Source organism: Carassius carassius, chromosome 8 (assembly GCF_963082965.1).
Source record: "Carassius carassius chromosome 8, fCarCar2.1, whole genome shotgun sequence".
NCBI lineage: Eukaryota > Metazoa > Chordata > Actinopteri > Cypriniformes > Cyprinidae > Carassius > Carassius carassius.
In genome coordinates, this window is record NC_081762.1 from 4679032 (window position 1) to 4693475 (window position 14444).

A 14444-nucleotide genomic window follows, 5' to 3' on the forward strand; every position below is an offset into this window, starting at 1 on the left:
AGTGTCCAATATTGTTTTCGCCCCCCTTTCAAGTTCTCTGTGTGAGAGCTTTCATGCATTACTGTGGCTCTCTGCCCGGTTTCATCAAGAATCTGTTTTATATTAGAAAAGTATGTGTGACTACATGTTGAAGTTTGTGTGTGCGATGAGCACTGGAAACAGAGTTAATCTGATCCTCCGAAATAAGCTGAAATTCGCAGAAAGATCACCATTGTGACTTTGCAGATCAAACGTGCATTAGAAATGGCAGCCCTGGTGGACAGCAGCGGTACTACACTGTCATTTCCATCTAAACACACTCAATCTTCCTGTCTTTTCTTATCACTCCCAATCGTCATACCTCATTTCAAGAGCATTTTATTGCCATGACAATGGACAAGTTTCAATAAAATGGTTTAGTGATGGCAGTCTATCTTTCTCAGTCTCACCCCCCTTTCTCTCTCTCCCCTTCTGTTTATCAGTCACTCTGAGAGCAGTGGGACTTACTAATTTTAGCATACCCACCCCAGCAGCAAGTCTTAGCAAGCTTTGCTTGTGAATACCTCATCAAACTGAGCCACACTACAAAGAACCTTATCACTCCAGCTTTAAATGTCTAACCGCAAAGGGAAAGATAAGGAGTGGTGGTGTATTAGTTCTCTAAGGGGTGCTAATGGTGGACATCACAATGGTGTTGGAACAGAACAAAAACTACACATAAAAAATCTCTCTCCACACCCAATTTGGGCCTTTCAAATGTGGTTTTAAATGAAGTGCAGCTGGTATCTGACCTACATCTACCAGAGTTGTGCAAAATTCAGAATTTCAGCTCATCAGTTGGAATTCTAATTGAAATAGACACATTCCACAGGAAGTTGAATTGGAATCAAAGGAATGACAGTTCAACACAGGAAATGCATTCTTAGACGTGAGGTGTTCTTCCATCCTTCCACAGAAGATTATCTATCTATTCAGATTTTATATTTTTACTGTATATAGTGAGACTGGGTCTAAAATCCTGATTGGCCTTTAATGAACCTATGGAAATACCAGTGTATGATTCATGGGAGCACGTTTGCCACCATTGGTGAGCGATAAGAGCAAGAACGCTTGATTTTACATGTATTTATTTCAGAAATGTTCAAATCCGCTGCCTCTGCATGTCAAACAACATAAACCTATTACAGTAATCCTTCGTCATAGTCACACAGCCTGTTTTATGTAGTTACCAGCTGTTTTTGGAAACCAAATGCTCAAAAAGCGAATCGAACCGCGCTACTAAAATGATTCGTGTGATGCTGACCAGCATCTTTATACGTGTAATCACTGTAAACGGTCACAGATAGAATATGTACAGTTTATGTGTATTTTCTGTGCTGATTTTTATCTGCATGTTTAAACTATTGGTGGCTGGAAGAAAAATTGTATTAGCTAAATAAATACTCGGGGTGAGAACAGTTCTGTGAAGTTCTCTGTGAGGGTCTGATGATGTCTCAAATAAATATAACCAAATGAGATAAACATTTGTTAATTCTACAGCTTTTCTGTTCATCCATCCATCCATGTTTGTCTATTGTATCGATTTATCATTCTATCTTCCATCTGTCATTCTATCTATATCAATCTGTCGTTCTCAAGGCCAATAAATCTTTCACACAGGGTTTGTCATGCTAATTTTCATAGTTTTTCTTCTTGACAAACTTTGGTTTTGTACTTTGTAAACTTTTGGTTAATTTTTCATTCTTCCTTGCATTGAAATTGAAATGAATTCTTCATGTTTGCTATCACAATTCAAATTAAGATGGATAGATCAACAGATTAAAAAAGAAACATTGGTGGTAAATACAACTTGTCCCAAGTCGTGGTTTGTACTTTCAGAGAATATGATTGGACATGTCTTTTGCTTTTTACAGATCAACCTTTACCACCACAAGCCAGCAATGCGGGGCCAGTCATTGGGGGCATCATTGCCGCCATCATCATCTTGTGTTTGATCGGCGCCGGTGTGGCCATGTACCACAAACGCCGCCGGAGCATGGAGAACGGAGAGTGAGTGTGAACACGCACCCACGAACACATTCACACATTCATGTCAAACATCAATTTTCTGCTCTCTCTTTCTCTCCTGGCTAGGACATCCAAGCTATTTTTGTGCCTTTCATTCTCAATGCATCTAAATTGGTGCGTTCACGGTATAGCATGCATGCGCAACACGGTTATAGCTAAACATCACGTTGTATCTCCTTTCCAGAGGCCCCCCCAAACACAAGCCACCTCCGCCGATGAAGTCTGGCAGCTCGACAGAAATGGTGAGCGGACTTTTCTCCATCAGTCACCTCTCAGCGCTCACATCTGACATTCTCTTTCAACTCCGACGTATTGAGCTTTCTTCATTATACAATGTTGAGATTACTTACAATTCTCCAGGCTACACGCCGCAATTAAAACAGAGCTGGTGAAAGGACGCATATGCATAAACCACCATAAAATAGATCTTTGAATTCAATCCTCTGAAGAACAAGCTTAGTTCTGGGATGAGGAGGAAATTCGTATTGCTCAGAATAGGATAATTGCATTTTTCTCTCGCTAATGATTATTTCCTCTTCACTCGGTTGGTACTGGACTGCATTTGAAACAAATTTATATTGTGAAGTACAAGCAGAGCGAAGAGAATTCCTAATGCTGCCCTCGGGCCACAGGCAAGAAATAAAGGGTTAACATGGGGGTAATGTGTATTGATTGAAGCTTACTGTAGAACGTGTGGGTGGAGCTAAATTTGTGTGTGCATGCATATATGTGTGTGCGCGCACAGGAAAATTAACGTGTTCATCATAGGCATCTTTCATCTCCACAGCCCTAAAAATCTGTGATTAATTCAGCTGTCAGCACCCTTAAAATATGTGATTATGAGATCTCTCTTCATGTTTGCTGAAAATAGCAGCAGCAGTGAGATTATGATGAGCAGTAAGAGGTTATTTCACTCTGAACACTGCCTTTGAGAACTTTGATTAGCTTTTTTTTTTAATGGTAATATACGGCTATCCAAAATAGCTATTAGGCTTGGGTTTACTTTTTCTTTTTTAGAATTGCTACTTTTTTCAGCAAGGAGGCATTAAAGTGATTAAAAATAAGAGTTAAGACATTTGTAATGTTTCCAATAATCATTATTTTGAAAGTTCTATTCATCAAAAATGCTAAAAAAAAAAAAAAAAAACTGTTTACACAAATATTAAGCTGCACAACTGTTTTCGTCACTGATAATAATGATAAATGTTTTTTGAGCAGTAAATCAGTATATTAGAATGATTTCTGAAGATCATGTGACACTGAAGACAGGAGTAATGATGCTGAAAATTCAGCACTGCATCAAAGGAATAAATTATATTTTATAATACATAATTTATATATATATATATATATATATATATATATATATATATATATATATATATATATATATAAAACAGTTATTTTAAAATATATTAATAATTTTTTTAATAAAATAAAATGCAGCCATTGTGAGCAGAAAAGACTGAAAGACTGTGAGTTTTTAGCCCAAACAATGAATGTCTGATGTCATTTTTTCCCCCACCGTTCATCAAAATACCTTATTTTGGTTCTCAGCTGAAGATAAAATCTATGGAATGACTTAAGGATGAGTAAATGACAAAAAATCCCTTAAAAACAAGAAATAGTTCTCTGATCCACATCAACTCCTAAAGTGTGCATGCTGAACTCATCATCTCATATGTTTGTTTCTCACAGCTGAATAAACCACAGGACAAGACCACAACCATCACTGAAACTCAGCCGCTCAGCAACAACGAGGCAAGCTATTACGAAACCAACTCTGCAGAGCCTGTTACGGTAAGGTCCCCCTTCCTAAACTTTGATGTGCAACACTTTGAAGAGTTGTCTGAATCCTGTTCCTGAATCCGGTACAAATTTATTGTAATTTAAAACTATTTGAAAAATATTTTGTAATCTAAAATTGCTGTAAAATCAAAGCTATATGCCAAAGTAAGCTATGATCCAAATTTGAAGTTATCATAAAAAAAATTAAGGTTCCTGTGAAATTTAAAGCACTATAACAGAAATAGTCAACGGGTGACACCCAAACTACATTAAATTTTTACTGATGCAATTTCATGTAACAAATTTATAAATATTTTGTCAACAAATTGTCTATGGCAAAATAATTGCCAAATATGGAATCTTGAGACTTTTCCAATGATATGTTTTGTCAAGATTAGAGAAAGTTATAATTTTAAAATGAAGCAAATTTTGTAATAGGACACTCAACAAAGCCCACCAGGCCCATCGCTTAAAAGATTTAAAGTGCCAATGTCCAATTTCAAAACACACAGTATTAATTAGGCCTGTGCAAAAAATCTAATTCGACTTTCATGTGCATCTCTTCAGTAAAGGCACTCCTGTGATTAGTAGTAAATCTCCAGCACGTGCGTTCAGATGGAGCAGCTTTTACTACACAGAGCAGTAGTTCACTGACAAGCTACGCAAAATCATTGGCGATTAGGAATGTGATTTTGTGTAGCTTGTCAGTGAACTACTGCTCTGTGTAGTAAATGCCGCTCTATCTGAATCGGTGTTGCCAAGTCAATTTTTCTCACAGAATCTGGCTACTTAAACACTGTTACTGTGGGTTATTTTTAATTTCCACGGGTTGAAGCGACTCCAAAGTGATATTTAGCTCTAAAATGCTAATTTTAGCAAGGGAACCCTGCCAAAAAAAAAAATATCCCTGGGAATGCAATTTTTATCTGGGAATCCCCTCGAAACGCGATTGGGTTAGTTTTGAGAAGCAATTGGGCAGGTTTTGTTGTGAAAACCTAGCAACCCTAATCTAGAACACACGTGCTGGAGATTTACTACTACCGTATTTTCCGCACTATAAAGCGCACCACACTATAAGGCGCATCTTCAATGAATGGCATATTTTAGAACTGTTTTCATATATAGGGCGCACCGGATTATAAGGCGAATAGTATAGAAGATACTGCAGTAAAACGTTTGACTGGGTTTGCGTTATGCATCCACTAGATGGAGCTGTGCTAAAGGGAATGTCAACAATTTGACAGAGCGCCTTGATCCATATATAAGGCACTCCGGATTATAAGGTGCACTGTCGTTTTTTGTGAAAATTAAAGGCTTTTTAGTGCGCCTTATAGTGCGGAAAATACAGTAATCACAGGAGCACCTTTATGGTGCTTTTCCACTGCATGGCACGGTACGGTTTACTTTTGGGGGGTTTTCCATTGGGGACAGTACCTGGTACTTTTTTTTAGTACCACCTCTATTGAGGTTCCAGGTGAACCATACCATTACCAAAACGTGACGTGTAAACTCTGCTGATCACTGATTGGCCGGAGAGAATTGTCACTAACTGCGTCACTGAACTTGTGACACAAACACAAAAGAACCACTAGATATAAATCAGCACAGCCAGTGAAGGATCGAACGCAACAGTTTTGAACGAGCGCACCTTTTTTAACAACCCAAAAATGGCTGTTTCATTGTCTGTTGAGGAAGTACAGACGTTCCTCTCTCTGATAGCAGTGGAGTGGATCCAGCGAGAGCGTTATAGAGCAACTATAACGATCTGTGAATAATCTCGCCCACTCTAAAGCGGTACTAAACTGCAGTGGAAATGAAAATCGAGCCGAGTCGAACCATGCCGTGCAGTACTGAGCCGTACCACGCAGTGGAAAAGCAGCATTATTGACGAGATGCACATGAAAATCACATTGAATTTTTTGCACAGCCCTAGTATGAATTTTGAGTGTTAAAGCTTTTGAATGATGTCTAATTTAGGGTGATTACTAAAATATGTGATATGTAAAAAAGGCATTAAATAAAATAGCGACAATCGGGATGCTAACAGTTAGGTGAACTACTGAATAGGTGAACTTACATTTTCAAAACATTTCATGAAATATATATATATACCAGTGTACTTGTATCACAGTGGGCACTAAAGATCCCCGTCTTGCAGCAGGTGGTTTATATGCGTATGCCAATGGCAAAAGCTAGTGACTCATATCGATGTGTGGCATGTGCTAATACTGCCAGAGGGTCTTTTATGTGGATTAATATGATGAGCTGGTTAATTCATCAACTATGATAACCGTAAAGCCAATTACTACAGCAGGGCTGTGTATGAAGGCCAGATTGAGACACGTACCTTTGTGTTCAAATCCCCAGAAGACTCGGTTTGGGCTTTAAACAAGTGCCTGCATTTATTGTTTTAGGTGATTTAGCCTGCAGCGGCGGACATTATCCATCTCTTAAGAATTGACTCTGTTTAATTTGTGATTTTAAATTGAGTTGGCCACACCCCAAAAGGAAGTTGAGTTTTAATGACAGGAAGAATTTAGTGATTTTATTTTATTTCGTTTCGATGAAATTACACACAGGCACACAAACGAGGAATAATTGTGTGCATCATTCAGGACATTAATCATGAATATTGTTTACATGATATCATATCAGTAATGTATTTATACAGCCATACATTTACATATATACAGACTTATTTTTCTAAACTGTACTGAAAATAGTGTTTTTCTAACAAGGTCCACATAGTAAAAGTTCCAAATTATTTATCATATGAGTTGTGTAAAATATAATGTTTTAAATAATTTGTATGTATTTATTTAATGAATTATTTGTATATTTTATTAATAATTATTTATAAATAGTATTTTAATGTTATTCAAATGTTTTTGTGTTTTTATATATTCATAAATATGAATTGTGTATATAAAATATTATTTATCAATAAAAATAACATTTATTTAAAATGGTTTTAATTTGAATAGTGTCATAATAATATTATTTTCAGTACATATAAATCTACAAACTTGTATTTATTTAGAAAATGTATAAATCTCAAATTTATCACTAATGCATACTGAAAAATGTAATGTATTATTAAAAAAAATGAAAATCTCTCTCAAGAATGATGAAGATGAAGAATAATTTTACTGGTAAATCATTTCCATTCTGAACGGTGCACATCCCTGACAGCCCAGCTAAAGGAAATTTGCCGGAGTAAAATTGAAATGACCTTCTTTGTAAGAACATCACTAAGAAAAATATAGCCCTTTCTTTGTCCAGACTTTTATAAAATGGTTAAATGACTGGGCTGAAACTTGCATCACCTTATAACTGAAAAATAAAAAAGAACATTCGCCTCACATAATTAGAAACCAACTTTTGCTTCATCGCTCAGACAGAAATACACACACACACACACACAGACACGAGATAACCATCACATTACATTAGCACTTTTAAATTAAATTTGGGCTCACTGTGAGTCAGGAGGTGAAGTGTTCTATCAAATCGTTTTATCTGCTGAATCTTCATTTGGTATCAATTAACTCTAATAAATAAGAATGTGCGCTTCTGTTCTCCAGCTATTATACTGATGCTTAATGACCGATCGAGGAACTATTAAATTAGCATTAGTAGCACCTCAGTGATTGTAATGAATTGTGAATGTGTGTACGTGCAGCTTGTTACATGTGTCTGAACCGGACGTGTGTGTCGTGACAAAACCACATCAGTGCTGTTATGATCAGGGGAGCTTTCTGAAATCAGTTTACGAGGAAATATGATTCATTGGTTTTAATTTGTTCATTCATTATCCATTTTTTCTATGGATTATGCATTTAAATAACTTCACACTCTGCAGATTTGAACTAATGCAACATTTTTTATTTGTAAATATGAATCTTGTTTAATATTATATTTTAATATTATTAAACGTATATTTATTTGTTATGTATGAATTACGTATAGTATTTCATACTAAGTCTAATATTATCACATTAATGTTATCATATAATATTAAAATATATTTTATGTTTTAATTAGGTCTGCCAATCAATTCATCGCATCCAAAATAAACATTTTTCTTTACATAATATATGTGTATACTGTGTATATTTAAGTATATATAAATATAGACACATGCATGTATATATTTAAGAAAAAATATTATATTATTAAATATATTTAGATATATAGGTGCTCCAAAATAAATTAGATTGTTGTGGAAATGTTCATTTATTTCAGTAATTCAACTCAAATTGTGAAACTTGTGTATTAAATAAATAACCCTAATGCACACAGACTGAAGTCTTCAGACAGGATTTTGGCTCACATTTAACAAAAACCCAGCAATTCACGATCTCAACAAATTAGAATATGGTGACATGTCAATCAGCGAATCAACTCAAAACACCTGCAAAGTTTTCCTGAGCCTTCAAAATGGTCTCTCAGTTTGGTTTACTAGGCTACACAATCATGGGGAAGACTGCTGATCTGACAGTTGTCCAGAAGACAATCATTGACACCCTTCACAAGGAGTGTAAGCCACAAATATTCATTGCCGAAGAAGCTGGCTGTTCACAGAGTGCTGTATCCAAGCATGTTAACAGAAAGTTGAGTTCATTCAATTCAATTCAAGTTTATTTGTATAGCGCTTTTTACAATACAAAACGTTACTAAGCAACTTTACAGAAAATTATGTTTCTACAATATTTAGTAGTAGCTAGTAGTTTGTGCACGTTTGACAGGATTTAAAAAAAAATAAAAAATAATAATAATAATACAAGACGTAGTCAGCTAGACGATGAACTATCAATATTATTAATTAATAGTTATTATATGATGCAGTCACACATGTAGCAATAATTGTTAGTCCTGTTTGTTGATTCAAGGTTAGCATCATCTGGGGTCCTCTGAGGGTCAGCATCATCTCTTCTCAGGTGTTCTGGATCCAGACTGGAGCTTGGGTAAATCCTAGTTACCACGGGATGTAAATCCCGTGGCAAAACATAGAAACAAAATAGAGACATCATTAGCATAGCTGCTGATCCAACAAAGTAAGTGAGTGTAAGGAAAAAGTGTGGAAGAAAAAGATGCACAACAATCTGAAAGAACCGCAGCCTTATGAGGATTGTCAAGCAAAATCGGTTCAAGAATTTGAGTGAACTTCACAAGGAATGGACTGATGCTGGAATCAAGGCATCAAGAACCACCACACACAGAAGTGTCAATGCATTTGCTGAACCACAGACAACGTCAGAGGCGTCTTACCTTGGCTAAGGAGAAGAAGAACTGGACTGTTTCCCAGTGGTCCAAAGTCCTCTTTTCAGATGAGAGCAAGTTTTGTATTTCATTTGGAAACCAAGGACCTAGAGTCTGGAGGAAGGGGAAAGAAGCTCAAAGCCAAAGTTGCTTGAAGTCCAGTGTTAAGTTTCCACAGTCTGTGATGATTTGGGGTGCAATGTCATCTGCTGGTGTTTGGTCCATTGTGTTTTTTTTTTTAAACTAAAGTCACTGCGACCGTTTACAAAGAAATGTGGAGCACTTCATGCTTCCTTCTGCTGACCAGCTTTTTGAAGATGATTAAATTTTTCTGCAGGATTTGGCACCTACCAAAAGTTTAAGTTAAATGACCATGGTGTTGCTTGACTGGCCAACAAACTCACCAGACCTGAACCCCAGAGAGAATCTGTGGGTTATTACCAAGAGGAAGATGAGAAACAGCAAAAGTTGCCCCTACCAAGAATTGAGTACATGTACAGTAAATTAACATACTTTCCAGAAGGCCAACAATTCACAAAATGTTTTTATTTGTTTTATCTTATAGTATTCTAAGTATTCTAATTTGTTGAGATTTGGTGGGGTTTTTTAAAATGTGAGCCAAAATCATCACAATTAAAAGAACCAAAGACTTAAACTACTTCAGTCTGTGTTCACTGAATTTATTTATTACACAAGTTTCACAATTTGAGTTGAATTACTGAAATAAATGAACTTTTCCACGACATTCTAATTTATTGAGAAGCACCTGTGATACAAGAATATAAATGTATATTTCTGAAAATATTTTCAAGATATATACTGTATGTGTGTGTATTTATATATACATAATCAATATACACAGTACACACACATATATTTTGTCAAGAAAAACTTTATTTTGGATGCGATTTTATTTTTTTAACAACAACAGTTTTAATAAATATGAATTATGTATCATACCTTACACTTTACAGATTCCAACTAATTAAACATTATTTATATAAAAAAAGTTAAAAAAAAAAACTTTATCATTATTATTAAAATATAAAATATATTTTTATTTAATTACTAATAATTTAGTATATTTATTTATAAATATGAATTGTGTATTATTCTCTACAGATTTGAACTCATGCGAACTGCATTTATTTGTTCATTTATAACAATGTTATAAATACTATATTCACTTATTATATATAATCGTGTTACGGTGTAATATTAAAAGTTTATTTATAAATATTAATAATGCTTCCTTTTATATACATTTTTAGTATTTAAACAATAAAAATAACGTGTATATACAGTATAATGTTATATATTACTACTAATAATACTAATATACAACACATGTGTTATAATAATGTTTCATATTATAAAACATTTCTTTATTTAGATATTTATTTACAAATGAAGGTATAGAACCACATATGCGCACACATTTACTGGTAATGGAACGTTTTTCTTAAAAACTTCATTTACAGGTCTTTGAATTTAATTGATCTTAAATTCTGCTTTGATTTGTGCATGCTTCAGGATCTTGATGATGACAACAACGGCCCTCCAGCTAATGGCAACACCCCCACTGTGTGGGACAGCTCGGGACAACCTCCTGAAAAGGACAGCATTACGGACGAGTCCCTTCCACCGTACGAACCAGCTGATGTCGCCAATACTGTCTATAGTAACATAGCCCGTGAAGAAAGTTTTGTGTCCAAGTCCATGATAGTCTAAAGATGTAGGCTGTGCCTGCGATTTGCACTGCCACCGTCCTGTCCAGCCGCGGACGCCCATTAGAGCACGGCCAGCTATAGTCCACGGCTCGGGCACAAACACATTTCTTTTCCAAGTGGCTTACTAAACTTTTAACCTATTCTCATGGTTTTGTGGATGGTCCATAAAACATAAATTTTGGACCAGATGTGGTTTTGAACATTTGATAATGACAAGAAGTTCTTTAATCAAGCAAACTGTGATTAGCAATTAATGGTGAAACAAAACCATGAGAATTGGTCACGATTCACTTTTGGGCTACCATGTTTCATTTATTTAAATCGTGGTTACGTGAAAAAAATAACAGAGCAGACGCATTCAGAAAACGTTTAATTTTCCTGAAAGGTCTAAATCAAAAAATTGCTTTCAGTATTTTAAAATACACTGCATATACTATCAAACGTTGCTTATGTTTTATGATCTGTATTTTTTATTTTGCAATCTCGGTGTAGTGCTCTTTTAAGCTTCAGCTTTCGTCGGTTTCGTGCGTTAACTTCTGTGATGAGGGGAAAAAGCCTTGTGGTATATGCAATGTATTTTACATACAGCAAAAATGTATTTTTATATTTTATATTTGATGTCATTTTGATCGATTATATCACCTAAAAACAGATGTATGCATTATTTTCTTATTTTCGTTTCTTTGGTTGTTTGGCGTGTTCATTGTTTTTGAAAAGTACCAAATAAGTTCTGTAAATAATAAAAGGGAAATAATATATATATAGTCAGTCTAACATGCGTTAAAGAAAATCTATAAAACAAAACAAAAAAAAGGGAAAATGCAAAGAAATCCAAAAATACCTGTGGGGTGCACCGTGTACACTTTCTGAATCTTTCTTTTAACGGGTATTACTAAAGTCGTATGCTGATGTTTTACTTATTGATACGTGTGGATTTTGTTACTGTGTAATCTGCATGGCATGATTGGTTGCTTTCCTAAAAACAGTCGCAACTTTTCCTCGCTCCCCTATTTTCTGACTGTAAGAAGCACAATATGCATATAGAGACGTTGAAGGTGACGGGAAGAGTTTCATTTTCTGCCTTCTGATGCTAAACATTAATGTTAAAGACTTCTTGAAATCTTTTTTCAGTTTTCTTCTGTATTGACATATTTCCTATTGAAACTTCATTTTAGAAGGTCAAAACATTAAAGATCCAATCCATTTTAAAATAGTCAGCTGGCTTACATCACCGTTACATCACATGAAGTATGTGCTCCTAGTAGTCAAGGCTGATTGTATTTTTTAACATTGATGATAATAATAAAGAACCGTTATTAATAATCATGCGTAATGACTGAGCAGCAAGTCAGCATACTGGAGAATTCAGCTTAAAAATATATTACTAATGAAAACAGAATTAACACTAATTAACACATCTTAAATTGTAATAATATTTCACAATATTACTCTTTTTACTATATTTCTGATCAAATAAAATGCTGAACATAAGAGATTTCTGTTAAAAATATTTTAAAAATCTTTATTAGTCCTAACTTATGTATATATTCGTTTCAAAGTCAACCGATATAAATTGAAAGCCAGATAATCAGATTTTGATTCTACGTGGTAATAATATTTGAATGCACCGTGTTTCACTGATTTCTTCTTGGCCACAGCACTTCAGTCTTTGGCCAAACGTTATCATTACTGCTCTCTTATTCCTAGTTTTTCTTGAAAAGAAGTGCCACTTTTGATTTGCAATAGTTGTAGAAAGTTTACATCTCCTCCTTAAAGGAACAGTTCACTAAAAACTAATTTAAAGATGTATTATTGTTTCTTCTGTGGAACACAAAAGGAGATATTTTGCAGAATGTTCATTCTTTATTATCAACAGATTAAAATTCCTGCCAGGTTTGGTCACGTTTACTTTCACCGTATGGAAGAGAGCAGCATTTTAAACATGTGCTTTTGTGTTCCACAGACAAAGAAAGTCATACCACTTTTGAAAGACATGAGAATGAGTTTATTTTTTGATGTGCTGTTCCTTTAAGAGACAGAAACAGAAGTAGTTTATGAAAATGTCTTTTTATTTTTTTTTTACCTGTTCTTTTTTTCACTGGTTCTTGGATGGCATGGCAACTAATTCCATCACTGTTCATGTCTTTCACTCTTGAATGTAATCTTTGCACATCCACTTAAAGCTGTCGATAGATCTTCATGTCATAGTGTCTGAATACATTGTTGTAATTGTGCCAAAGAACTCATATCAAAACCGTAATGATGCAACGAACTAAAGACTCGCTAACAGGTTACAGAAGTGATAAATGGAACGAACGGACAGCTTTTTTAGTAGTCACCTGGAGCAGAAGCCTGCACATTCACAAAGCACATAAAATGCAGGATTTTTAGATGGGTGAATGGATGAATAGGTGTTCAGGCGCCATGACAAACAGACCGATCAATGGATGGACAGTACAGTTCACCTAGATGAATTAACAAGCCCTCCTCTGTCTTGATTAGCCATCGATCAAATTCGCCGCCAGATCTTCTGGCCTGTTGGACATTGCAGAAAATTACAGATTCTCGCAAAACGTTTATTCTCGACATGACACGACAATCTTTCACCTGTCGTCTCGGTACTGTTTCTGGTAAAGGGAATGTACGTCTGCATGCTGCATGAGATTTGGGGATCGCTTATGCTATTCCCACGCGCAAACGGCCCGTCTTCACACAACCGTCATTTGCTGAAATGGTGCAGTATTAGACAATCACTGTATGTTATACACTCATCAATAAGGGTTTTTGTGCTTTAAACTGTGATTTCATTTTTTTTTATGACGTTTTAAGTTTCTGTATTTTCAAATTTTTTTTTTTTAAATGTTCCTGTCTTGTATACATTACATACTGTGTCCATTATGTATAGTTTTAAATAATATTAAAGTTTTATTGCAATTTAGAATTTTTAAAAGACAATCAAAGGAGTCTGGAACAATAAATGGTATTTTTTATTTTTTTGCCAAAAATTACATTTCTGTCATCTTTTACTCAACCTTGTGATGTTCAAACTTGCCATTTTTCTTCTGTAAAACACAAAAACAAGATCGGTTTCGGCTGCGGTCCAAAAACACAGAAGAAATCATTCATGCATGTTTAGTACAACATAAGGGCGAATAAATTGAGGCAGGATTTCCATTTTCCAATGAACGATGTCTTTAACAAAACAGAGGCCCTCTAAAATTAGTCTTTGGTTACCGAACAAATCTTGTCATTCATCAAATGTACTCTCCAGCAAAACAAACACACCTTAGTTGCCATATGTCTATACTTCATTATCACAAATCATATCAGAGACAGTTTCAAAGTCATCTGCCACGTGTTCGCTTGTGCGCTCCCCTGTCATCGTCAAGCCAGATGTGCCTTTGTTACTTTGTTTTGAGCCATTTTACTGACAGATTTGTTTTGCCTGAGACAAAAGGAAATCATTGACTGTATAGACCGCCCAATGGGGAGAATTGTGACTCTTTATTTAAAATGTTAATTTTTGCATCTGATTTCTCTACCGACTGGGATTATTTTATATGCATAAGCAACTTGTTCTCTGTTTTATTGTTCATTGTGATGTCTAATAAACTATAA

At 35.0% G+C, this 14444-nt stretch overlaps 1 protein-coding gene across 1 annotated transcript in view; it reads left to right on the forward strand.

Moving 5' to 3' along the window:
• LOC132145027 (nectin-2-like) overlaps window positions 1–10925 on the forward strand; it is a 135074-nt gene extending 124149 nt beyond the window's left edge. The window contains exons 7-10 of the mRNA XM_059555718.1: window positions 1893–2028; window positions 2231–2288; window positions 3745–3846; window positions 10630–10925. Coding sequence (XP_059411701.1) covers window positions 1893–2028; window positions 2231–2288; window positions 3745–3846; window positions 10630–10827 — 494 coding nt within the window. The 3' untranslated portion in view covers window positions 10828–10925. The remainder of the gene's footprint in view (window positions 1–1892; window positions 2029–2230; window positions 2289–3744; window positions 3847–10629) is intronic.
• Window positions 10926–14444: the final 3519 nt, after the last annotated feature.